This window comes from Lutjanus erythropterus, chromosome 10 (assembly GCF_056507025.1).
Source record: "Lutjanus erythropterus isolate fLutEry1 chromosome 10, fLutEry1.hap2, whole genome shotgun sequence".
NCBI lineage: Eukaryota > Metazoa > Chordata > Actinopteri > Lutjaniformes > Lutjanidae > Lutjanus > Lutjanus erythropterus.
In genome coordinates this window covers 15,416,314-15,444,278 of record NC_139326.1, presented here as the reverse complement: position 1 = coordinate 15,444,278, position 27,965 = coordinate 15,416,314, and the positions used below count along the sequence as shown (strand labels likewise).

General features: G+C 39.1%; 1 protein-coding gene across 1 annotated transcript; it reads right to left on the bottom strand.

Moving 5' to 3' along the window:
* Positions 1 to 43: 43 nt before the first annotated feature.
* fbxw8 (F-box and WD repeat domain containing 8) lies at positions 44 to 27,794 on the bottom strand. Its single transcript, XM_084728377.1, has 11 exons — positions 27,150 to 27,794; positions 26,967 to 27,071; positions 25,064 to 25,228; positions 24,624 to 24,712; positions 20,423 to 20,580; positions 19,660 to 19,856; positions 18,368 to 18,586; positions 8,327 to 8,454; positions 2,622 to 2,795; positions 1,982 to 2,098; positions 44 to 350 (listed from the first exon to the last, which is right to left on the bottom strand). Exons 1-11 carry the CDS (start codon positions 27,630 to 27,632, stop codon positions 185 to 187), a joined length of 2,001 nt encoding a protein of 666 aa, XP_084584503.1. The 5' UTR covers positions 27,633 to 27,794; the 3' UTR covers positions 44 to 184.
* Positions 27,795 to 27,965: the final 171 nt, after the last annotated feature.

Here is a 27,965-nt window from a genome sequence, read left to right as displayed (position 1 = left end):
ATTTCATCATTATAAATTACAAATACTTAATGCATCAATTAGACACATACACTAAAGTGATAAAAGGAAATTAATGTAATAAAAGGATACAGTTTGGGGAGTCAACCTGATCAAGGGTGAAAGTTTCTATTGTCTGTTCAGTTACCTAAACACTGAGGCCGGCTGCAGTTTGGACAAGCGTACATCAGTGGGATGGATGGGAGCCAGACAGCATGTCATAAGGCACCGCCAGGCCGATGTTGTAGTTGTAGCCGTATGATTCGGTGTAGTCAGACCTGCAAATGGGCAGGATGTGGTCCTGTGACAACGCGTCTTCAGAGAAGTCGTAGTGGCAGATGACTCCCCTGTGTCTGCAGGATAAAAAACAGTTATAATCAGCAACAGAGATATTACTTAATTTAGTCATTGGAAAGTTTTTTTTTGAGTTAATGCTATTACAAGAACTTTCAGATTTTGTTGATTTTAGAGCCCCTCTGGACAAAAGTAGAAGTGTTTCCTTTTAACTTGCTAATGTTCCACTCACTGTGTAACTTTGCCTTGGTAAATGTAAACATATGTTTCATCAGATTTCACAGAGGATCTGACTCAGTTGCATTAAGAATACCAATATAGAAATAGTCAGTCTTTTTGTGGATGGTCTCATTTACTTGTGTAGGTCACATAGAGGCACCAGTAGTAAACTGGGACCATTTCAAAACCAGTTAAAAACTCCTTGTAGTAAGCAATGATCATGATCATTCTGAAGTTTAAACTAGGTATGCTAATGATTAATCATTAGCTGCTGTTAAGATTTTAACTGATTCAATATTTATTAACCAATAATGCCCCACTTGACATTGTTTGACTGCACCATTTGTTGAAGGACAGATGGACAAGAGCAGCCATAGAGCCTTACTGTTTTATTTTTCTATTCATTTAAAGAGTTTGTGCTTCATCAATCAATGTTTAACAACTAATGTGCCGCTAGAATTATCAAACAAGAAAGAAACATGTAATTTGTATGTTGTTATATATTAAAGGGAAACTATGCAGCATTTTCTTAAAATAAATGTCTAGATGCATAACAATAATGTCTCTAAATCATCACATATGACCCACTAGAAGTGTGTGATGGTGTCTTCCTCTGCAGACCCCAACTGTAATAACAAGATATTGTAATTACCTTGACAATAACAACATATATTGCCATTTTAAGAATATTTTGGGAAATACATGTCTGTTATCTTGCTAAGAATAATATGAGAAGATTTATACTACTCTCATGTCTGTACAGTGAGTTCAAAGCTATATCCCACTGCTGGGTAGCTTAGCTTCACATAAAGACTGGAAACATGGGAAAATGGCTCCAAAGGTGATAAAAGCCACTTATCAGCACTTGTGAAGCTCACTGATTAACACATGGCATCATCTTGTTTGTTTAACCCATGGTGTGAAAACGGCAATTTGAAACTCACTACTTCAATACTTTTGCAATACCATGTTATAAAACTGTTTGACAGAATTGAAAGTCTCAAAACTATATGCACTGTGTACAGGTTGTTTAAAAAAAACAAAAAAAAACAACAAAAAACGGATGCATCCTTTTTTTGGTATTGTATCAAAAGAAGTATCATATATATATTTTTTTTTTACTAGTATTGTGTTGCACTTTAAAATTCTGGTATCATGAAAGCCGTAGTACAGATGTTAAATATTAGGACAGATTTAGTTTTCTATTGTCAGAGCCAGGCTACCTGTTTCCACCCGTTCCCGGTTTCTGATTCCGTCTTTATATTAAGCCAAGTTAACCAGCTGCTGGCTGCAGAATGTTCCATGGTTGGATTTGTTTTATAAAGCTTACAGTACAGAGAAACAGTCAGTTCACTGAGTATTTCTGTCTCAGACACTCTGCAAGCTTAGAGGAAAAGAAAAGGTGGAGATCTCAGATAGAAAAAAAAAAGGAGAGGAAGAAGAAGGCGAGTGTGGGAGGGAGATCAGTGACCTGCGGTGAGCTGTCAGGTCATCGTCTGTGATGCAGGCCCCCCGTGGCGACTTGTCATCGGGGATGTTGGCTGTTACCAGGGTGCTGGTGTTGAAGCGGACGTGCCTTACAGGATGCCTGCCGCCAAGACAGAAAACAACACCTTCAGTATGAAACTCACATATTGTTACTTGTGCATGGTAGCCTTTTTCTGCACATGGTTCTCGAGGCAAATGTAAAGACGTGTGGAACTACACTACATCTAAAAAATGTAGAAATTCTAATTTTATCTCTCACGTGTGACACAAAATGACAAGATTGATCACTTATTCTTGGCATCTTGGTGAAACTGATGTGCTTCTATAAAAATAAAACCTACATGTATAATTGTTCAAATACATTATGAAGACTGCCTGTGCTGGGATTAAATAATTATACTACTTGCAACAATTTGGAGCGCAATAAGACAACACAATGAGAAGAAAACAAAACATCTACAGCAGTGTTAACAGGCGTTGTAAATGTCTTAATTAACTGTAATCTCAAAGGCACAAACCACAGCTGTAATGTGTTACAAACAAACAGAGGCTCAGTTACACAAACAGATTTTTGCACACGTGTATTTTTCCTCTCAGTGGCTCAGAGGAAAGAAAATCCCCACCTGTTGTGCATTTCCCACAGCTTCGCTCCCATCCTCATCTCCCACACACACACCAATCCCTCGCCTCCGCCGCTCACGATCTTCCAGTCGTCCGCCTGCACCGAGGTGACACCCAGGTGGTGGGCGTACAGGGACGCCACGGAGGAGCCGGCTCGTAGGTCAAACACCCTCACCCTGAAACATCAACAAACGCTGCTATTATTATATTAAGAAATGTGTTGCAATTAGGGAGGAGCAACATTATGCGTTTAGTGGCCTGAGGTTGTTGGTCATTTTTGAGATTACTACAGGAATGTGGGATTGGGAGTGGATGGGATTTCTCTGACACTCAAGTTGTGACTCCAGTAAGAGAATAGTAAGCAGAGTGACTACAATAGTATCAGTCACTTGCAGCGAAGCGTGGTAACTTTGTATTTCACTTCCTGCTAACTGAGGCGGAGGACTCAAAGACCGCACAAGAGAGAGCACAGTCTGTCAAAGAGAGCATTCATTCACAGACAAAAGGACACTATTCTCCCTCTAAAGAAACTTTTCAAACATCCAGCCAAGAGACCAAAGACAAACTGAAGCACATGTGCTGATGTGAGTTCCAGCTTTATTCGCCCCGAGCTTCATTCAAATATCACATTACTTCATCTCGTGATATCCCGCACCAGGATATGTCACTGGATATGGGGCCGGTAAAAACAATAAACTTGTATTAATGTTGGGAAGATATCGAGTAAATGTAACTCACAGCCAGAAACTGACTAAACATAAAGAAGTGTCATTTACAGTACATTAGATGAGGCTTGAAAAATCCATTGTGGTGCAGATCAGAGGAAAAGGCAACAAACTATATAACAGAGTTTAGACAAAAGCAAATCAAATACGAGGGTGTGAAACATTAAACAGCAGAGAATAGTGAAAAAACAAGACAGAAAAACATGCATTAAAGGTGTAAAAAATGAAAAAATACAGGTCTACAAGTATGTTATATTATGTTAAAGTCTTAATGATATCTACTATCTGTAGATACTGTACATGCAGCACAAACAGTCAGAAATTACACATGTATGTTTCCAAACTCTATGTGGAGGGTTCACACTAGAGGTTGACCGATATAATTATTATCATTATTATTCGATATTGGCATATCACAGCTCTATATTGATCTTTACTGGTGTCAGCATATATATTGTTTGATATGTGCCTAAATGAAAAATGAGAAACTGAGAAATGTATGTATATTTGATCCTTTTTTCTTAATTTAGGTTCAAAGCTACTAAAAGGAACTTTTTTGGAGCCCCCCTGTGGACAAAAGCAGTAGTGTTTCTACCATAATAACCACAAAATATAACAACAAAAATAATATTATCTAAATAAAAATCTTCTTCCTACTTCTTTTTAACTTAGAATGTGGCAGTCATTAAGAACAACTATACAGAAATAGCAAAACTTTTTTCACATGATCTTGTTAACTTAAGTCAAGGCATCAGTAATAAACTGTTTCATGACCAGTTTAAAAAAACCTTGTTTCCTTGCATTAATATATCCAGATAATGAATGTATTTTTTTTCTTAATTTCTAGAATAGTAATGATAATTTGTATAATAATTATTAGAAATACAAGTGAAAGTTTACTTTTTTCAAAAATTTATTGTCCATTAATTTATTTATTTATTGCCTCCATTACATGTTTAATTTATGTTGGTCAACATACAGTGAATAACAAACCTTAGTCCACATTAAAATTACTCATCATCCTGCTACACATCTCTCCACAAAGTCAAGACAACTAAAGAACTGATGTGCAGATTTTTCTGATCATATTTGAAAGCTGTTGTGGCCACAAACATACAAGAGTTTTCTCTTAAAATTCTGTGTTTTTTAAAAGCAATTTTGTATTTACTCTTGATTGCTTTTGTATTTAACTTGTTCATTGTTTCTATCCATGTGTTTATGATTTGGATATTTGTTTTTCAATCCTTTCTAAAAAGCACGCTGCTTTGACATAAGTGTTATGTGCTCTTTTATGATATAATGATTCCTATTATTACTATTGCTGCAATTACTATTAAAGTGCTCTTTGTATTAGTATGTATTATGGATAACTGGCAGTAGGAGCAGGATTTTTTTGCTTTCTGGGTTTCATGAGCAAACACACGCCCAGGGGACCATCAGCTCCATCTGTTGTCACTGTGGCTTTATTGCAGCTGAAAGCATCCAGGACATGACTCCATCCAGCCTCAACCTTCTTCCAAGACTTCATTACCATAATCAAATTCACTTTGGGGACTCAGACAGATTTCACTTCCGCTTCCAAAATCTTTGTAAAAGAATCAGAGTTAAATGGCTAAATGGGCACGGCGGACCTGTTGTCTGCAGTTAGTTTTGCCCGTTTAGTGGCATTACGTGATGGAAGCGCACGTTTAAACAATGAGGACTGAACATTACTGGCAGACCGCTGGGAAGCATAAATCTAATGTTGGAGGCGGCTCTGTCTTCAGTGAGCTGTCAGTGGCCAGACTCCTCTTCATTAATCAGGAGAAGCTCTGCCTAATAAGAGAATTGTGGGAGAGGCTCGGATAACTCCACTTAACTTCCTACAGCTATGATAGGTGGATTTTGGGTGCTGACCTGAAATAAATTCAATATGTTTTGTATTTTGTGTTATCATAATCTTTCTATATTATATTACATCCACTTTTACTGTACTGAAGGCTGACTCTATTTCATATATACGAGTATGTGTCTGGACTGCGTGGTTCCTCTGGTTTCATTAGTTCTGGGCGTCCATTTAAGGATAAAGAATGTCTCTTTGCGTTTATGTAGTGATATAACTGATACTCTATATGGTAAAGAGCCTGGATGGTATGTAATTGCAGTTACACACACACCATCTCCAGACACACAAATATACATGGATCTAACATATAAAAGAGTTGAGTTTTCTTTGTGTCCATACAGAATCTGTGTGGTATTTCCATGCACTGTGATTCTGTCCACACATGCAAATAAGAATCAACATGTGACTCTTTGATTTCCAACTCCTCCGACCCGTGACTCAAGAACCTTCCTCTGAAGCTACACAGGACATTAATCATTATACACTGAGGATTGTGTTTGATGTGTTTGATTCTGTGATTTCTGGCCATCTTAAGTGGTCTTTTTTGATATTCTGTATGAATGGACACACATTAGGGCTGTTACTGAACTTTGTTACAGCAGCCTGAAGCCTGAACAAAAAAAACATTAATTTAGTTTAAATCAATTTGTTCTTCAAGACTTTGTGAAGGACCGACTCAGAGATGAAAACTATGTACAGGACTGTATTCTACCGTTTAGCATCAAATAAAGTGCTAAACAGATACAGGTGTGTGTTAAAGCCAAAAAACCAAAACGTTCAAAGGTGATTAGCAGATTTATGCTCTTTGATAGTAAAATACACATTTATGGGATCATTCTGATCCTTGTTTCTGTGTAACTTTTGCTTCTCCTCAGATAGCAGATGCCTTCCCCTGCAGAGCTCACCATCTGATCCTGCTGCACTTTTCACCAGCCTCTATTCTCTGTTGCTAACAGCCTCATTTATCCCATCATACAAAGCCGGCATATCCTTCCTACCTTCCTGGGAAAAACAGGGAATCAATTTACTCTCACTGTGAATTAAAATATGGTCAGAGCGCCGCTCAGCACCCGACTGAGGCACAGATTTGGTCGAATGTTTAATATGTTCAGCATCAATGTATAGCTGAGGCTGATGGGGATGCCATTAGTTTTCCAGGACAAAGTATTTGTCAAATTAAAATTTTGACCAGATTATGATGCTAGGTGAAAATTAAGGGGATCATTTAAATGAGTAAATTCATTCTGAGGGGAACATGAATCTCTGTACAAAATATCATGCTGATCCATTGTATACAGTAGATGTGGAGATATTTTACTCAAAATCACAAATGTGAGCCTTGTGGTGGCACTAGAGGAGAAGTCAGAGAATTGGAAAAGTCATTAGGATTTACTCTGACATACCCTCCGCCTCAGAAACCACCAGCAGAAGGTGAGACACACCTAACATTAGCCTTGTTACAAATGCTGCTAACTTAGCAGCTAGGGGTAAGAACAAACAAGAGAAGACCCAAACGTTGGCACAAGAAGAAACATCAGGGAACAACCAAAGTCTGATGGAGGACCACTAAGGCCACAATATTTCCTCATAATTCATCCCATAGTTTTCACTCTGGAGCAAAGAGATGGATGCCGACCAAAGTACCAACATTGCCAACCCTGGAGCCATGTTTCCAGTGTGACTAAAAGTCACGCTGAAGATGTTTAAAGTTTTTAAACTGGCAGGACGAAGTCCAGTCAAGTCCAACACCTTGGCTAAGTGGTCTCGAGGGTGGACTTTGGAAGTGCAGTCCTGCATGATGATAAGTAAGTAATAGCCACAGGTATGAAACTCACTACTTCTTCCCTCTCTCTTACTGCATCCAGCTTTGCTCTTTGCCCACATCTTTCCTGTTTGTACAGATGTGGCCGTCTTCCAAAAAGCCCTTATCAGGACCCCTCATTTGCTCCCTGGATCTCACAAAAAACAGAAGGACAAAAAATCATTTGGACAAAAAGAAAGGGATGCATTAGGCTCTGGCCTTCCGCCACACTGTCAGGGGGCCAAGATTGCCGACTGTCCCTCAGTCTCCACCATTTCCATTTGTCTTCCACCGTGCACTGCATCAGCTGGGGCCAGAGTGTTGGAGCCAAGTTGGTGTGTGAATCTCTCTGAACAAAACTACACATCTATCAGAGAGCACAAACCAAAAGTAAAGCCGAAAGGAATTGGATTAAGACCAATGCTCCGGCAAGAAAACAACCATTTCAATTCTTTGTTCAAAACAATGCTGAACATTTCCTTTTGGCATTTGACAAAACATCTTTAACAGAGCATTTTTGTTGTACGGTTGAAAAGAGTCACAACTGGTAAGAAGACGAAAAACAGCAGAGCCTAAACAATATGATATGGTCTGCCTCTATATTTAAGCCAACTACTTAACAGCCAGATGGATTCAGTGCTGAATAGAAACAGCGGGGGCAGCTTTAGATGAAGACACGCCAGGGATTTTTGTTTCTCTGCCAGCTCATGCACCGCAGCACCCGCTAACAAGTGCAGAATGGATGAGAATGGCTCTTTTATGTGTCTTTTCCTCATCTGGAGAGCCAGGTTAGCGATGTGGCAAGTGTGTGCCCATGCATGGATGTGTGTGTTGTCGCTGGACGGGAGGACAGCCAGACTTTTTTCTTGAATAGCATTGCAGGTAAAGAGGAGAAAGACAGACATCTGTAGTCAACAAAAGGAACAAAACGTCTCAAGTCTAAGTATTTCAATGCCTCCATCTTATTTTTTTAATCAAGCTTTCAGAAGCTTTTTGTTTCAAGGCAACAAAGAGATTGAGAAGCATCAATAACACACAAACTGAATGAAGCCTTGTCTTCTCACACACACTTTCCTAACACCTGTTCTCCACTGCAAGCCTCAGCTTCTCCTTCAACAGGTGTCACAGTGAGAAAACTGTTCAACAGACCGTCCTTTCAGCTTCACTTTTTGGCTCTATTTTAACTGCTTGTGATGTTTAGATAAGCTGGAGTGTTTCAGTATTGGGAGATTCTGTCCTTGTGCATTATCTCCAGCTGGCTGAAAGAAAGTGTGTGTCTTTATCTAAGTCTCCTACCTCCTGTCTTTGTTTCCGCACACCAGCAGGTGAGGAGGGGCGTCTTTCAGGTTGATGCAAGTGAAATCTCCCGGAGAGTTGCCGACACAAACAACAGGTTTGCCCGTCTCTAGGCTGTAGATGTGGATCTGAAAAGCAAGGACACAGGTACACATCAGTGATTTGAAATATTAAAGTTAGTCAACCTCTACAAGCACAAACACCAAATGTAAGACCACACCTTTTCACTCCCAACATCTGATTAACTTTATTGTTCTTTGTAAATATACACTCATTATGAATTTGAAAAGAAGTTGGACAGGGGAATGTATCACAAAGCCACGCTGCTGCAACACATGCAGAATGTGTCTTGGCATTGTCTTGCTGAAGCAAGCAGGGATATCTCTAAAAAACATGGTGTCTGGATGGCAGCATATGTTGCTCCAAAACCTGAATGTACATTTCAAAGGTCACAGGTACTCAGTGTTGGTTTTCTACCTCGCCTCTTGCATGCAGAGATTTATCTGGAGCTCCGAATCTTTTAATGACATTATGGATTGCAGATGGTGAAATCCGTAAATTCCTGCAATTTTTTTTAAACTGTGGGACTATTTTCCTATGCAGTGGTGAACCTCACCTCATCCAATCATGGTACCTCATGATCAACTGTTATCAATGAACCTGTTTACTTGTGAAATGTTCCAAAGAGGTGTTTTCTGATTATTCAACAACTTTCTCAGTCATTTGTTACCTTGCATCTCAACTTGAAATTCAGAAGGAGTGCATGTTTACAAAAACAATCAAGTTCATCAGTTTAAATATTAAATGTCTTGTCTTTGTGTGTCAAAATTATTAGGAAATACTTGCACTCTGTTTTTATTTGCTTTTTACAGTGTCACAACTTTTTTGGACTTGGGGTTGCACATTTGACATCTCAGTTAGGAAAAAAGTGAGCCATTTGCTACATACATGTTGGACCAAGGTCAAAACAATAGAGAAAATGCACAGCAGTAGTGCCGACTGATTAAATCAGACTGACAAAAAGTTAGACAAAGTCCTGATCTAGCATTGGAAAACAGTGAGATAAAACTGATGATATTTGCATATTACATACCGTATAACCAACAAACACAGTTAACTGAAGGGATGCTTTGCAAATTAATTAAAAGCTAAGCAGCACTTTAAGTGCTAAATCTGCGGGAAAAAAATAAATAAAAATCAGCCTCGGGGCAGACTTCAATTACAGTCAGAGATGCACACCATTGCCTCTGGCTCGACGGCTGCAGCAAACTTTCTTCATACAAGTTACAATGATGTCATCTGGAGCTGGCCTAATTGGTCAATTAGCGGCTGCTGTTTTCTCATCCAAATGAGACAGAACAAACAGGATAACCGCCAGGCAAAATTGACTTTGAATAATTAAAACGATAAAGAAATTAAACCAAGGGAGGGAGGGAAAGAGAGAGAAAGAGCCAGAAGGTAGGAGAGAAAAGGAAAGACAGAAAGAGAGAGAGAGAGAGATGGAGAGACATTCACAAAGATAAAGAAGTTTGAAGGAAGGGAGGCATGATGTAAGCCTTAAGGAGGTGCCAGCAGTTTTTGTGTGTCCTTTATTTGGGCCAAGCAGAGCTTTAATTGTGCACCACCCCGGGGCAGAGCCCAAATCACACCGGACTTTGAAATGACAGCTTGATAGGATTTGGACAGCGGAAGAGAGGGGGATGAGTTGAGAAAGGGAGGGGGGGGCAGAAATGAGGTTCAGCCTGCTGTTCTCGATGAATCATTACACTTTCGGGAAGATATTTTTTATTAAATATCTGCTCACTAAAATGAAGAAGTGTCGCTGAGGGAGGAGAAGGAGCTGTTCTGTGATAATATCGGGGGCTGTTTGGAGACTGCAGCAGTATGTCTTGAGGAAGAATAATCATGAGCATGACCATAGAGGAGTTGTTAGGTTAATGCACTTGCTGGAGCCCCTTGTGAGACTTGCAGACAAAGGACACTCTAATGGTGGCTTGTACTAGGATGTTAATGCAATTACTCTCTCTGCTTTTAAAAAGATGAAACATTTGGCAATTATTGCTGCACTTTTGAGAGAAAGCCCTTTAATGTTTTCGTTGTCTGTATTGTTGAACACATTTGGCCAGAGAGGAGATTTTGATTAATCTAAGTGGAATATCATAAACCAGGGAAGGAAATCCATGTGGCATGAGGGGCCATTCATCTGCAGGTTTTCACTCCAACCGAAGACTCCACCAGCTGATTTCACTGATTAACGCTCCGTCAAGTAGAGAAAGAAACCAACAAGTGAAATCACAAGATGAAGTGAAATGTGTAGATGGTTGGCTTTCCGGCACAAATCGCAGTTTTAGATTGGTGTTATTCTTATATTACTAAAGGAAAATTCTGCGTGGCCGTTGGTGATTTTAAATTCTCCACCTCTTCGATTGGAGTGCCTCAAGGATCAGTCCATGCACCCTTATTATTCTCCATTTTTATGTCACCATCCGGTCAAATCTTCCAAAAGTTTAGCATTGGTTTCCGTTCATATGCAAATAACTCCCAAATCTATTTTTGTTTGATTCCAACAAGTCAACACCACTGGTCAAATTCCTGTTTTACAGGAGAAAAGCTTTCTCTCTCAAAACTTCATAAATCAGAAGCTACTGTCATAAGTCCAGACTCTATCAAGCTGTATCCACACCCAGTGCAGAAATCTGGGTGTTATTTTTGATAACAAACTTAACTTTGATCATCATGTGAAGTCAACTGTCCAATCATACTCTCTGCAACTTCAAAATATCTTAAAGATTTAATCTTTTTTTTTGTCCACTACTAATCTGGAAACTGTCCTCCACACGTTCATTACATCCTGGTTAGACTGTTGTAACTCACTGAATTCCTGTCTTACTCAACACAGCCTCAACAAACTTAAACTAGTTCAACATGCTGCAGCAAGACTGCTTACGAAATCCAATAGAAGAATCCACATATTATCTATTTTAGCATCTCTACACTGGTTACCTAGAATTGATTTGGTCAGAGGAGGCTGAGCTTTCAGGGCCCCACAACTCTGGAGCAACCTGCCAGAGGGGATCAGTCAGAGCAGCTCTGTTTCTTCATTCAAATCTCTCTTGGAAACACCCTTCTCCAGAATTGCACTGTCTTGAATAGCATACCTTGCTTGTCATTTTAACTGTATCAATTCTACTTTATTTATTATGCAATTTATTCTGTTTTTTGTGTCTTTGAAATCACTTTGTAACTTGTTTTTTGGAAAGTGCTAGTCTATATAAATAAAGTTATTATTAATATTATGTCCATGGTCCATGATTCCCAATTCCTGTCATACACAAACACCCACAGCTGAAACAAACATGGATTCAGAGCAACATTTGGTTTAGACACCATGTGGACAAACAGAGATTAGCACATTGGACCAGATGCATGATAATGGCAGGATTGTGGTTTGATGAGACTCGAGTCTCAAACTTGCTTGAAGTAACTCACCAAAGAGATGCTTATTTATAAATGCTTTCCAAGCTCGTATGGCACTTTTGCATGTCTGTACTGGTTATTTTCATTGTCAAATTTGCACTCTTTTGTGTATTTTTTATTACTGTTGTAGAGAAGCCTGTGTGCAGTTGAATTTCATTTCGCCCTGAACAAACAAGAAGCTATTAGCAAAGGAACAAGAAAACTAAAAGCCAAATCACAAACAGTAGTTAAGTTGTGTTTCTTGGCTCATTAGTGGTTTGTTGTTGGAAGCTGTTGGCGGTTTCCCAAACTAATTAAACAAAGGCAAGATGAATCGATAAAAAAGTAGACACCCTAGTGCCATCCACTGAGACAAGTGTTCTGAAAGCACAACCTTCCTGAACAACAGCATCCATATGTTTGCTGTAATAAGCAGAAAAGTGTTATATTGTCAATATTTTGGGGTCTTAAGTGTGTATGCTATGTGCACTCAACAAAACACTTTTGTTTTTGCTCCCAGTATTCATGAGTTTAAGTAAAAGATCTAAGACTTCATCTATGTAGATACCTTTTTTTCCACAGGAGGGCAAAGTCACGAACGTCAAATTAGCGATGCACAATAATATTGGCATGTCATCAGCATCAGACTATAAAAGCCTTAAAATGAGGTTTGGGATCAGCCTGAAATGAGCATTTCTGCTGATACGACAGGCTGATAAAATGACACTATAATTATGTGCATGAGACACAGGCATGTCAGTGGTGTGGTCACTGTTTGAAGAGCCTGAAATAGATATCAAAGTTGCTATTCACAATGATTTCTCAGTGTCATTCATACAAGGAGGAGCCAAATTGCATTCCTTCAACATTACAAATTGAAGTGTCTATCTTAAGAGCCGTCATTCTGATCATCACAATGAGTTTGCGAAAAACAAACAGGGAAGGTTATTGAAGCAGATATGCTGATATGATGCTATAGTATTATTCACCTGAAACTCTGCAATAACTTGCTGCTACCCCTACTGCTTGTGTAGCATTCTTGTAAAATTTAACAACCTCACCTCCACCCCAGCATCCACCTGTACACTTTGACTCTGTCTTACATATTCTACACTCACTTAGTATTACACTTAAGATAGATGGATGAAATTTCCAGCTGTGTTTCTGGAGCTTGTCTGAGCCATTTGTATTTTTTTTTCCCTAGGAAGCAACCTCTTCAAGGGTTTTCCTGAGTAAATTAACCTGAGATCTTAATCCCGATCAGTGACAACACCTCTAATCATCCTACACGTGTTTATGCATACATCTATAAACCCCTTGTACATACATACTGTACATCAAACCATTCATTCAGCCTTCTATGAATCCAACCGGCACTCTGAACTTGAGGCAATCATGAGAGGCTGACAGGCACTTGTGCTCTCTGGTAGAGTCACTGCAGTGGACGGATAGTTTGCCAGCGGAGATGCCAGCTTGTGTTGAATGCCCAGCCACGAGCTGGGTGGATGCCTGGGTGCCCCCAGTCCACTGGCAAGAAGGTGGCCAGTAGTAATGAGGATCTGGAGAGTGGCTCCGACCACACACACTTGTACACACCCACAGACAATACCAACAAAGACGGGGAGAGCTAGAAGACAAAGCCACAAGCTAAATGATAACACGCGCCAAAACATGATCAAGAATCTTCTATATCATCGACACAAAGCAGCTTTTGTAATTTGAGCCGTCAGATGTTGAAAGAAAACCGCCGTCTGAATCAGTTAACAAGACGTGACGATGTTGAGTTCATCTGAGTCAAAATGCTGTAAATGAAAATGTTTCACTCTCCTGTGAGACAAAAAGGTGTGAGATGACTTTCCTGGGTGCTACCTCCACACATTTTGACAGATTTTAATGAAGCATATGTTTTCTTACTAAAGGTCGCATAAAAAATGCCTGGCATCACTCACTGTTGCATTCAATTCATGCTTTGTCTTCTTCGCAATATGAAATCGCTGTTAGAAGTGTGAGAAGAGTGACAGACAGGTTAATTAAATTTGTGAAATGCTTTAATAATTAAGGGAAATATGCTAATTGTGAATTTGCGGATGAAGTTGGGATAAAGCTCACTATGGAAACAAGGAAGTTTGAAGGACTTTCTGTGCTTCTGTTCAACAAATAAAACTGAACTAAAATCTGATCTAAAATGCAAAGCTCACAAGGAAAGGAGCTGCTGCTTTTAATCCTAAACTCTGGAAATTTTACTGCTAAAGATAAAAATAATGTTTTCACTTGTACTGGGAGTGTGAGATTATCTGTGATTATAAACTGAAATCAACACAAATATAGGCTTTTTGCGTAAACAAAAATGAAAATTCAACATATACTTAATTTGGTTTTACAGGGTTACATCAACAACGTTTACCGAGCAAGCTCAAGTTTTCTAAGATGATGAAGGAAAATGGTCACAAAATTCTTAACACATAGGAAAAGAAAATGTATCCGTTGACAGAACAGTTAATATAAATACAAACTGAAATAATGGAGTTACACTTTAGTCCTTTAGGGCTGGGAAGATATGTTAGTTCTCAAAATTCAATACTATCACAGCACTTTGGTATATTGCAATTCTTTAACATTGTGATTACAATTATCGCAGTTCAATAATACTATTTATTGCAATTGTGTTTGTTTTGTTAACATCAAGCCATAGTAAAAGTGGAACCATACACTTCTAGAGACTGTATATCACACCAGTCAGTCTTTCTGAGTTTTATTTCAACAGCATCATTGCTATACTGCATATAATAGTGATAAATAAAAGTTGTTGTTGTTTTTTTAAGTAAACTGCCACAACCCCAATGCCAAAATAGTTGGGACGTTGTGTAAAACCTAAATAAAAACAACAAGCAATGATATGCAAATCCTTTTCATTCTATGTTCTATTAGCTACAGTATACAGACAAGATATTTAATGTTGAACACCAATAAACTTAGTTTTTTGATGCCTGTAACATGTTTCAAAAAAGTTGGGACGGTCAACAAAAGACTGAGAAAGTTGTGGAATCCTCAAAAACACCTGTCTGAAACATTTTACAAGTGCATTTGTAACAGGTGACAGTATCATGATAAGGTATTAAAGGGGCATCCTTGAAAGGCTCACTTGTTCAGAAGCGAGGATGTGGCGAGGCGAGGCGAGGCGAGGCGAGGCGAGGCGAGGTGAGGCGAGGCGAGGCTCGCCGCTTTTTGAAAAACTGTGTGAACAACTAGTCCAACAGTTTAAGAACAAAGTGGAATGATGGTCAGATTGTTTTCAGAAATCATGGACATCGTCTCCTATGGGAGTGCATTAGTGCCCATGGCATCATGGGTAACTGTCACATCTGTGAAGGCCCCATTAATGCTGAAAGGCACATACAGGTTCTGGACCAACATATGCTGCCATCCAGACATCTTTTTCAGAGACTGACTGATTCTGTTTATTTCAGCAAGGCAATGCCAAGACTTTGTAGTAAAATAGTTCTGGTACTAGACTGCCCTGCCTGCAGTCCAGACCTGTCTCCCACTGAAAATGTGTGGCACTCTACGGAGCAAAAAATACGACAACCGAGACCCTGGACTGTTCAGCAACTGAAGTCGTATATCAAGCAAGAACGAGAAAGAATTTCACCTTCAAAACTTCAACGACACTTACTGAGTGTTGTTAAAATAAAAGATGACGTATCACAGTGGTAAACATGGCCCTGTCCAGATTTTTTTGAAAACTGTTGCAGGCATCAAATTCAGAATGAGTGTATATAAAAAAAAACAGTTTGAAGTTTAAAGTTTATCAGTTTGAACATTAAGTATCTTGTCTTTGTATTCTATTCGATTAAAAAAAGAGTCTAAAAGGTTTTGCAAATCATTGCATTATTTTTTTTTTTGTTACACTTTACACAGCATCCCAACTTTTTTGGAATCAGGGTTGTACATTTAGGTGTTCCTATTTACCAAGCTATGAAAATAGTAAATAAAATAAGATGTTAGGCCAAAATGTTAGACCAATCAATTGATTCAGGAATCATATATCAAATAGTAATAATTAAAAATGTATCCCAATAGTTAAGTGAATCATCTTTTCCCCACTCCTACAATAAAAGTTTAATTAGGGTAGTGACTGATGAGTATTTTCATTATTGATTGATCTGTGGATTACTTTTCCCAACAATTGATTAATCTTATTGCCTAAATAGTGACAAAAATGCCCATGTCTTATTCTGTCCAACCAACAGGCCAAAACCCAAAGATCTTCAGTTTAAAAACATATAAAACAAAGGAATGCATCCAGGTCTCACACTGGAGAAGCTGTTTGAATAATCAATGAATCCACTAATCATTTTAAGCTTTAAATTAAATATAGTTACTCCATTATAGGAAGTCCAAGAAATACGGTAGATCCAATGAACTAAGTCAATTAAGAGAAACTTTTGTTTTTTTTTCCTCCTCTCACTGTGTACCTGAACCTCAGAGCCCAGAGTTCACTTAATGGTTAATTAAATGGACAACACAAACCACTCCACAGAACATTGATTTTTGCCTCCACGTGGCCCAGTGAAGCTGTGTTTTATGATGAGGTAAGGCTGTTAACGTCCCTCACTGCTGCTCTCTCCTCGGTCCACTATGTGGTGCTTTAGTGCTGCCACTGAATCAGTGCTGCAGGATATCAGCTGTGCTGCTCTAATAGGGGGTGATGTCAGCGGAGAGGCTTTGCCAAAAACATGTCAATCACAAACACAGTGGTCTACACACACGCACGCACGCACAGCGTTGAGGCAGTACTTGTGTTAAAGCGACCACTTGTTGGTCTCTGCGGTAACTAACATCTGATTTTTGAAGGGAACAATAATCTTTGAGAGCAGCATCTCTCTTTATCATTTGTTTTATCTATTACTGTAGATAAAAAAAAATATTTTGTTGAAGTGACCTTTCAAACATAATGACTGCTGCAGAACTGCCTCCTGATCCCAGCGGAATAGTTTGTCTCTTGACTCTTTGTACTTTCTAAGTAAAGGCTTAAGAGTCAATTAGGTGGCATGAGGTCCTTAGAAACACAATATTATTAGAAGCAAACAGATGCAACTTGGGGAACAGCAGTCAAAGCACTCGTAAAGGTTGTAGTAATTAGGAGCAGGGCCCAAAGAGCGTTTAAAATAGATATGTCTGCTATAAACAAATCCCCTCCAGGTACATTACATTCATTTCTAAGGGGACCCACAGGGCCTGAGGACACACAGAAACACTATCAAGAGACCCGGTTTACATTTACACAGATGAAAGCAATCTTTGCTTGCATGCATCTCAAACTCAAATCAGCTAAAAGTGTGGATCAGACTTAATGCAGCAAAATAAAAAGTGTGCTCCACATTTATAAGGCAGGAGGCACATTTTCTCCAAAAGACTTCAATTCGAGTGAGAGCAGGGAGGACGGTTATTTCAGCAATAAGCCTGTGATTAAACTGATAATGGCCTAATGCCAAAACCTCACATCACTGCTTCCCTCTCAACAAATTGTGTTCCTAAAAGAAGACATGCATCTTTCCATGCAAGCAAATCACATTATTTACCTCCTAAAATGTCCCTTTTTTAATTATGCACCTGTTGAGAGCACAAGTGACCTTGTTAACTCTACCGGAAACCTTTCACAACAATTAGTAAGGTCTGGATTGCACTGTTATTTTTCTTTTTTTCTTTTTTTTTTACAAGACATGGCAAGCTCCATCCATCCATTCAGCTATAGTTCAGAGGCTTTGCCATCTACTCCATCAGTATTCAAGGTTTTGTTTAGGTTGTTTGTCTACCTGAGACTTTTAAAAACCAGAGAGCACAAAAGAGGTCTTGATACAGCTCCATCAATCCCATTAACATGCAAACACTAGATGGTAAGTCCATATACAGTACATAAGAGAGTGCTGTTCACAATGGACTAAAACAATCATCATCACCATGTGAGAATTGCTCATTTTGTTTTCTCTACATAAATATAGAGCTTTCCCTGAGTACGGTACTGCACTCAGCAGATGTTATTATACTGGTATTATTACTGCGTAACACTGTGCATCATAATATCTTACATTTTCAGTATTCCTTTAAGGTTTCTGTGATAATTAATTACTTAACTCTGCTTTAAATGAGTTTTCTGAGCTTGTCAAGCCCTCCAAGACATTAAGTTATGATTGAGAATCTGGACGTGCTTCTCATATTGGTGATTTTGTGAAGCCACAATTCTACCATGGCTGTGCCTTCCACAATAAAAACACAATAAAGGTTCAAAATGTCAATCTGCAAGCTCTCCTTCATCAAAACACAACTGTAGACACATATTACAGGTAAATCTGTTCTGCTAGATTTGCAAAAGGTTGAATTGAGGGTTTATGAGCCTTAAAGTGAAAATGAAGCAACATGTGGCGCAGATGGGGTCACGAATCTAGATTTAAGACTAAGACTAAGATATTATGCCAAACACAAATGCATATAACAACAACCATGGTCTTGACAACCCATGTCAACAAGAGTTCTGCAGTTCTATATTAATATTCAAAAGAAAATGTGCAGAGACACCAAACCCACCTTGTTTCCTCCATCATGCATGGCCCAGCCTGTGCGCTTCACTCCAAATGCAACTTGGGAGTTAGAGGCATCCAGGCAGGTCACAGGATGACCGTAGACTGAGTGGAGCACCCGCGGCTCGTCCTCCTGGGGGTCCAACAGGTATACAGTCTCACCTGCTGTCAGGGCCGCCAGAGGTGTCTGCTGGCCCCTGTCGGGCACCAGAACCAGGCTCTCCACCTGCCATACAGACAAGATAGAGGCACACGTTTAATTTACTCATACAGTAGTAAAATGTACAGTCACTCTTTTATGCATTTGTAGCATTGTCCAAATTCTAAACTAATTATGTCTGAAACTTATTTAGGAAAAACTATCTTTTTTTTATGAAATAGGTATTGTTTTTATTCCAATTTGATTTCCAAAAAACATGTTTTCAGTTCCTCATGAGTCAATAAATTGTACAGTTTGCAATTGCAACTGAAAATTATTAATTGTATAATTTATAAAATGTATAAAAAATATATTTTGTGCAGACATCAGTCTATTACCCAAAGACATTTAATATACAATGATAGAAATCTGAGAAAATCACAAAATCCTCATACGTGTGATGTGAGATGAACATTTTTGCTTGATAAATGACAAACTGCCTGTGTGAGCAGCACGTCTCACACGTATGACGCATGGCTGAAATGACGTTTCATCTGGAGTTTCAACATCTCGCCTATTTTTTCCATTTGACGTGCGCAGTTTTTGGTAAAAATAGACAGTGAAAATGATCTGTCGATAGCCATATCGACATCATACCAGCAGCGTGACATCTTTCACTACAGTTTCTTTCTCTCTCTGAATGTGGGAAAAAAACACTGCTTTCTGACAATACTTCTGTTCTACTCTTCCTGACTCTCCTGCAGACTCAGTGTAGAAAGGCAGGGCTGGAAGTAGCAGCACCGCCGCAGAAACTGTGTGCGTACCAAAGGTGTGCAACCTGCAGTAGTTCAGTGAAGTAGCCGTCACACGCAGGTACACACAGGCAGTGTGGCTCAGGCATTAAACAGCTAATCTGCTATCAAAAATTGATCAGCTGAATGATTAATCATCTCGTCATTTCAGCACTAGTACAACTTGTCAGAAGCTGAAATGCCACAAAATGTTTCATGCTTCCATCATTATTTCGCATAAAAAAAATGAGACATGTTTTGATTAAAGTCACAAGAGGAAAATGTGTGATGCACAAACTACTAATTAACACAACAACACATCATTTTGGAGCATTTCATTCATGTGAGGAATCAAACTGCTTCACTTACAGTCTTGGGCAGCTGAGCCCGGCAGAGCGTCCTCCAGTAGCCCCAATCATCTGCACGGTCCAGCCGAACATCAGGCCCTGCGGCAGAGCCCAGGACGGGGCTGTCGGGGCTTAGGGCCAGGGCCTGGATCCTCCCTGGGCTCTGGTGGTGGTGGATGGGCTCTCCACCTGTCTCTGTGCTCCACACGTCCACACAGCCTTTAACCAAGAGAGTGAAACACGGTCACTTAATACAGTGGTTCCCAACAGTTTTCTGTTGGACCCCTTCCTCCTTACATTCAGTGCATAACAAAACAGAACAAGTGTTTAAGTACAATTAATTAAAAAACTGCAGGAAGTTTGTGTAAAACGATTGGGATGAATTTTGAGCAGATTATTTCTTGTGAATATTGCATCAGAGATGAGTTTACCTGATATTTTTAGGAACTTGTTCTTCAATTCTCTGTCTGTAATGCATATTCTTTAAATTTTTTAACAATCACACACACACTATTTTTTTAGGCTTGGTTTTTGAATTTTCTTCTCCCTGACACTTGGTCTTTATTTGTTTTAAGTGCATAATTTTCTAATGCACAAAGAGGCTGTTTAGCAGAAAAAGTATTATTAATGATGATCCATTGTGAAGAGGAGTTGTGTTCAGGTCTTCACCTTGCCTTTTTTGTAAGTTTATATTTTGAATATTAATTTAAACTTATATACATGTTTGTGATGTGTGACAATCACTAAGAAGTGCAGGATCACACTGTGTAAACAAACATACTCACCATCTTCATAAGCAGCAGCAGCCACTGTGCTGTTGACCTGGACGTGACTAACATGAGGCCTGGGCTCAGAGTTGGCTGACAGGCTGTTAGTCTTCAGGTAAGAGGCCATCGAGTCCCAGTGCAGCGTGTCCCACAGCCTCACATCACCAGACGTGTACCTGACACACAAAACGAGAACATCCGAGTCACACCACACACGCAGAACAGAAATATTTAGGTTTGTAACAAAAAGGCCGGTGAATGTTACAGCAGAATTATCGCCCATTTTTCCATGCCAGGCTGAGAAGTTTGTCTCTTCAAGAATACCTGACGTCACCCTCTCACCGCTGAATCATTTCCCCTCTCACACTCTCCTCACTTTACTCACTCTGACTTGTTGTTATTTTGTTTTCCAAAATCTTTGTTACATCATGATCTTTCGAGGATTACAGGGGTGTTGTTTGGGCGGAACAATGCTGAACATTTCACCCCTCACTTCTGGCCGCTTGTTGGGAGTGAAGGTTATCCTACCAGTGTGTACTCGCTAGAAGTCTCTGGGTTTTGAGAACTCCTACACAGTTATACAACTTTGCATGCATGACCCCATTCACTCCCTGACAAATAGCTTTTAAGCTAAAATTAAAAACACATATATACTGTATAGATTTTTTTCATGCTGGAAAATGTTGCACCTTTGTATTTGTGTGTATAGTCAAATTAAAGGTGACACCTTGGCATGATTTCTGTTAAATAATGAGAGCAGAGTTACGAATAGGTTTGCAACAGACAATACATTGTCTAATCATCTGGTGTTTAAAAATGTGGAGAAAAGCCAAGAAAAAAGCCCATTACAGTTTCCTAGAGTCCAGGGTAAAGTCTTCACATTACTTGTTTTGTCTAACTAATTCAAAACCCGAAGATATGCAGTTTACAAATTATATAAAACATGTAGCAAATGTTTGTATTAGAAAAGCAGAAACCAATAAATGTGTGCTTTTTCACTAAATTAATCCCTTAAGCAATTGGCCGATTTTCAAAATTGTTAATTTTCTGTTGATCAACAAACTGATTAATTATTGATTAACAATCAACAGCTGCTTGAGATAACTGGGAGTCCTATGTTGCCAGTGTTTCTCAAACTTTCCTGAATTTTTCTTTTAAATTTCACTTCTTTAGAGTTGAAACCAGCAACTAAAAATTAATAATGATTAATGATGATTTAAGTCATTCAGCCCACATTTTCTTGTTCCAGCACGTCCAGTATGAAGATTAGTTACTTTTCTCTGTCATATATGATTGTAAAGTTAAGATCTTTGTGTTGATCGGGCAAAACAAGACATTTGAATAACTTGTTTGGAGCTCTGGAAATTGACATTTTTGTAAAATGTTTTCAGGCCTATTCAAAAATTCCAGTGTTGTTCTTTTATATTTTGTTTTATCTCTCTATGTCCTTTTTACTTCATTTTCTGTGCGTGATGTTCTTTTTCAATTTGTGGTTTTATTTCTCTGTATGATTCATTATCTTTGCACCTATATGGTAAGATATTTTATTCTGTGATGCACCTTGTAACCATAGAAATAAAGTTTATCTTTTTTGTGTGTTAATGTCTGAGATTTTATAGACAGAACAGTTAATCAATGAATAGAGAAAAGCATCAGCAGATTAATCACTGATGAAAATAATTGTTAGTTGCAGTCCTGTACTTTAAAGGGGCAGTTCACTCCAAAATCAACAATACATACTTTTCCTGTGGCCACCAAAATAAACTAGATGGATAAATAGCACTACAGGCCAGAGGAATAATATGTATTTTTGATTTGGGAGGAAAACTGTCCCTTTAAAGTACAGATAAAGCAACAATAATTCCTCCAATGACCCTCTCTTCTCTATTTTGAGAAACTAAAAGCTTTTGCTCGGTTTCCATTTGGATGAGCAGTACTGTCTACAGAGCTGTGCCACAGAGTAGGCCCATCCTGTGCCTGAAGGCAAACCAACAGACGTCGTATAAAAATCCAACTGGTGGCTCACAGCAGTGTCGAGGTCAACACAGGTCTGCATCAATTACACAAATAGCTCATAACTCGTTTCTGCTAATGATTAATAGATCTTGATATACTGCACATATCAACCCTAAAGTCAAAGTTTTAACAGATCAATATGTGCCTCACCTCAACCTGTATGGTTTTTTTCATGCTGCCTGTATCTCCTGCCCTCAAATAACAACAAAGTCACCCCCTCTCACTCAACAGGCCTCTGTTCTGTTCCCTCTTTCCCGTCGCTCTTCGCTGAACTCAATGAGCTCTCACTGTGGGAGACGCCAAACTGCCAGCGTTACCACCTCCACAGATACCATCATGTCTGAGCAAGTATCCGCCTCGCAGCCAGAGTGTGTGACACAGTGACAGCGAGTGTGACAGAGGGTGTACATGTGTGCGCCCGTATGTGTGTGTGTGTGACTGGCATCACAGGGTTTTGGCAGGAAGTAAACAATAGGAATACACGCTTTTCATTTAATTGGTACATCACCTCCATGCCAGCTTTCAACAGGATGATGATGATGAGGCTGAATCTCATCCAAATACTTCATCGAAACTTTTATGTGGAGGAAACTTTGTGCTGCGATCTTCATGCGAGGAGGCCTCAGCAGATTTGGCCTTTATGTTAGCGTGTGACTCTGAGAGCTGTCGGGTTAATGACACGATCGCTCCTGCTGCCTTTTAAGTGCCAAATCTGATTCCACTGCTTTTCTAACAAGATTTTGAGGATGCAATTGAATCATTCGTGATTACGCTTAACTGCTATTGATTCTTTTCTAGTTCAACAAATTCAAGTAATTTCACTTAACGAAATGACCCTTTAAGTACCAATAATGGGAAAAGTATTGATGTTGTGAATTTATAAAAAGAAGGATTTGAGAGTATGTTCACGTTTTGTTAAGAAAAGTGCTTTATTATTTCATGTCTAGGCTGTTTTAGTACTCTGTGTCCTACAACTACTAACCTGAAAAGATACAAACACACCGTCCTCTCCAATGAGACACAGCAGGACTGAAGGGAATCTAATCACATCGCTCTCTGGAGACGTCTCCTCATGAGCAGTCTATCAGGCTCCTGTGGGCTCCTCACAATCTATCACTGTCCTGGCTCTGTCAGCCAGGTTTGGTTTAGTTCAGCTGCAAATAATCTACTCCTCTGTTACCAACCAGCACTGCCATCACTAAAAGTAGAAAAATATGCCAAAATGGGACAACATAAAAACTAAAATAATGACATCCGATCAATAACAATATATTATTTTATTGTTTATTATGTCATTTGTTTACATTGCAAATTAGGGGTCGACCAGTATGTATTTTTTTTTTATTATAGACAAGAGAGAGAGGCAGCTGCGTCAGAGCCAAAGTAGCATATTTTAAGAATCAAAATGCTGAATATTGGATCTGATAATCGGCCAGGCCGATAATCGATCAACCCCTACTGTGAAATGAGAAATGTCTCTACAGCTGCTGACCTGCTTATAGTCTTAAAAACTGTCCTTGTCCTCCTCAAGAAATCTGAAATCAGTTCATGTAAAGACGTTTAAGTTGCAGTTTGTAACCAATAAAATGTTACAGTGACAGCGTTCACAAATCTTGCTCTTTTCTTATTTGACCCTCTTTATTATTCTGTTTACTTTCAAGCAAATAAAGATCTACTTGTTTATTCAGCTTGCACTAAACCCTGAAAGAAGTAGTCACTGATATGCAGAGGATGTGCATACTTTATGACTCAGGAGGAATCAATGTACAAGGACTTTTGTACAGGCCATTTATTTCTTTCCATCTTTGTTTAATATATTGTGAGTGTATCGAACATTGAACACTGTAATGCATCATAATGAGCAATACAGTGATCTCACTGTATCATTACACCCCCAGACATCAAGCAACGATAAATTCCTAACTGTTCTGTGGCCAAGAGCAGAATGAGTTTTAGTTGTCAATCACAGCTACAGTGTTGCATTGTTTCAGTCACTGACACATAACGTCTTATGCGACATATTTCTAATTAAACACCCAGTCATAAATCTGAAGATTTATAACTAAGATTTATTTTATAGTGAGATTTACATGAGAAGGTAAAGAGAGACAGAGCAAACGAACGAGCAGCGGCAGTTAGAGCTCGTATTAACACACATCACATGTCAGAAGCGAGCTGCTTGTTTAGAGTCCTTGAAACTCACCCAGCCAAGACAAAGTTGTCACAGGAGTTGACGTCACACAGCACCTTCCCCAGCTCGAACTGCAGCTGGCTGATCGATCCCACTCGGTTCTAGACAGAAAATATCATGATTCAACTGCAAACAGAAATTTAACTATACTGTAAATCACCTGGCTACAGAGGAGGTTGGCTTTCAAAATCTTTGTTGTATTTTATTCCAAAATAAAACCAGAGGTGAACTTTTCCATCATGTTAAAGTGCGGTTTTGATTGGTGTCTATCATACTGTATTATAGCAAAAATATAAAACAGGAGATGAGAGATATCAAGTAAACTGTCTACTGTATATTCTGCATTGGTGTCTGCAGCAGTTTCACCAGACAAACTCAAGCATTGATGTTGAATTTGGGTGAAAAAAAATAAAGTGATTCTGATTCACCACAGCGGAACAGACTGAGCCCACCTTCCAGTTGGAGCAGACTGTTTTGGCCGAGTTCCTGCAGTCTCGCAGCGTGCTCTTCCAGCAGGGGGAGTCGGACACGCTGGCATCCTGATGATAACCCTCCCTGGTGCACATCCTGAACCACAGAACGCTGTCCTCCGCGAGGACTCTCCATGCCCTGCTCACCTGGGAGGGGATTGGACAGCGTGACGGTGGATTGAGTCAGCATACATTACAGGCTTGCATCACTTGATTTATTCATGCTTAACGAGCCCGGCTGACTGCCAGATGGACTCTGTGCGCCACACGCTGTAGGTCGGCCGCACAAAATGTAATTTACTAATCTACACCCATTTAAGTCACATAAGGTTTTAAAGCTGCTCTAAGCATTTCTGCATGTTGGGGAAGTGCAACACTCTTCATTATGGCACAGTGTGATCACTTCACAGGACAGGGACAAGAGAGTTGCTGCCTTGCAGGATCAGCAGAAGAAGATTTCTTGTTTGTCTAAACAAGCTGCAAACTCAGTCCCTTCCCCATTCGTTACCCGATTATTTTGACATATATTGCCATTGATTTTAGTGAGAATGGTAATTTTTGCACTTTATTTTCACTGAAAAAATGGATTTGATGAAGTGATTTTTGCTGGGGTTTGTACCAAACAATCACTTTCCCTTACAGCTGGAGAATACTATTTCTAGGACAATGCAACTCTGTAGCACCACAATGCTTCATTTATAATAATACTGTGACACATTTTACCTTTATAGAAAAAAAACTGCAGCTCCTGCAATGTGGATGTTGCATTTGGCCATATTGCAATTTCAATATCTGGTTTAATTTTTCAGCCCTACTCGTGACCCCCTCATACTGAAAAGAAACTGCATAAGTCTATTGAGCTGTAAGTCCTATAATTAAAAAATGATTTTGTCTTCTCAGATTTTATATGAATAATAGTTAGAGGACAGATGAGGCAAAACTGTCCAGAACTTCAAAAGAAAATAGCAGATATTTGAGAGGTCTTATTTAGTGTAGCCTAAATATTTTTGTTTGTTTGTTTGTTTTGTCTTTATCATATAAAGAACCCTCAAATTTATCTTGATAAAGCAGCTGTTGTAAAACTGCGGTGAGTTTTGTATTTTTCTTCTTCTTTAGAGTTGATTTGTTTCTGTTAATTTATTTTCTACTGTTCAAAAATGTTTTATTTACTTTTTATTAATTTTATTAATTTTTTATTATCATAATGTGGGGAATATTTGTCATGGGCAAGATTAAAGGAGTTCAGCATGTGCATTACAATACAAACACAACACTCGGCTCACAGTCATGTAGACATCATGTAGTCTTAATAAACAGATGCATCAATGCCTCCACATGCTTGTTTTGTTGAAAAAGTTGACCAAATGGACAAAGACTAAAATTAAAGACGTTTCTTGTATATAAATTAAGTTTTGTCAGTGCATAGTCTAGTCTTTTTGTAGTTCTATTTAATTTCGATTAACTAAAATGTTTTTTCACGCCTCGTTTTAGTTTTCAGTTAAGTTTGGTTGCAGGTAGAATATGCAAGATTTTTCGGTCGCTGTTTATAAACACACCAGAGAGCCAGATGATTGTTGAGTCTCATTCCCTGGATATCAAATATAGATGTTTTGAGTTAGTAAAGCGCCCTGAGCACAGCAAAATTAAGTGAACATTAGAAGGCAGGTACGGACGGAGGGGACATAGTATGCCTTTAAGTGTAAGAGACTTGGTGACAGGAACTTTGTGTCTGCAGTTTGTTGTTTTTGTAAAATCATAAATAGAATATGGTGAATTATGTCGATTCATTTGGTGTAAGGCTTGTTCCTTTCTGTTGAAGCTGCACTTTTCTTTTCATTTCTATTGTAAAACTCTTGTCAAGAACAGTGTTACCACACCATCTTACCTGTGCACATCGGCCCAGTTCAGCACAGTTGAGATACTGGAAAATCTTTAAGGCCAACTCGTACGGCAACTCAACATCAAAGAAGGGAATGTCATTGACTTCATTCTGCAGAAGACAGAATTAAAACAGACATTATATGCTGTTTAACCTTTTTCCACGTCATCATCATCATCGTCCTCATACCAGGTCCTGAATGAGTTGATCCAGCAGCTCCTTGCCCTTCTTGACCTTCCTCTGAGGCTGCTGCTGCTGCTGCAGGGATGTGCTGCACAAACTGGTCATGTCATGATACTGCCTCTTCCTCCTACTTCTCTCCTCCTGAATCCTGTCCAGCAGAGGACTGGTCCTCCCATCCAATAAACCATGTGCAATGGACACATACTCAGGCTGATCCTCTGACTCTGCTGCAGCTTTTCGTCCTGCTCCTCTTACTCCACTTCCACCAACACATCCTATATCCTCTTCTGTTTTTGAAGGACTAGACGCCTTGTTGAGATTTTGTTCCGAGTCTTCAAAATACCTGTTTTTCAAGTCTCTCTTCCCTCCTGACTGACCAGGAACATCCCAGGAAAGAGAAGGAGCACAAACAACTCGCTGCTCCTCTTTTTTACTCGATAACTCTTGTTTCCAACGCTTCCTGAACGCCTCAAGTTCGTCTGCGTCCATATTTCTCAATCATTGTTGACAAAATAAAACTTTACATTGTTATAAATCGATGTTGAAGGAATTTGTTAGCTTTACAGACCAGTTCAGAGAAGCCATTGCTCAGCACCGACGCAACTCAAGCATGCGTCCTTCTCTATAAACAGTCCGAAGAGGAACAAGGTGCCGCTGTACGTAAGTTCCGAAAGTTTTTAATTCCGCAGTTTTATTATAGAAGCGACAATTCTCAGGGATGAGACATGTTATTGTGACCACAACGAGCTACTGGGCTGACTAAAAATGCAAGTATTTCATATTACATACACAAAATAATATAAAACGCATCTTTTACAGTTA

Excerpts from the sequence above, each read along its gene's own strand:
- fbxw8 (XM_084728377.1), bottom strand. The coding sequence starts at position 27,632 with ATGGACGCAGACGAACTTGAGGCGTTCAGGAAGCGTTGGAAACAAGAG. Across the intron at positions 20,581-24,623 it reads GACAACTTTGTCTTGGCTGG|GTACACGTCTGGTGATGTGA; the intron begins GTGAGTTTCAAG and ends TTTGTGTGTCAG. Across the intron at positions 8,455-18,367 it reads TGCATGATGGAGGAAACAAG|ATCCACATCTACAGCCTAGA; the intron begins GTGGGTTTGGTG and ends CTTGCTTTTCAG.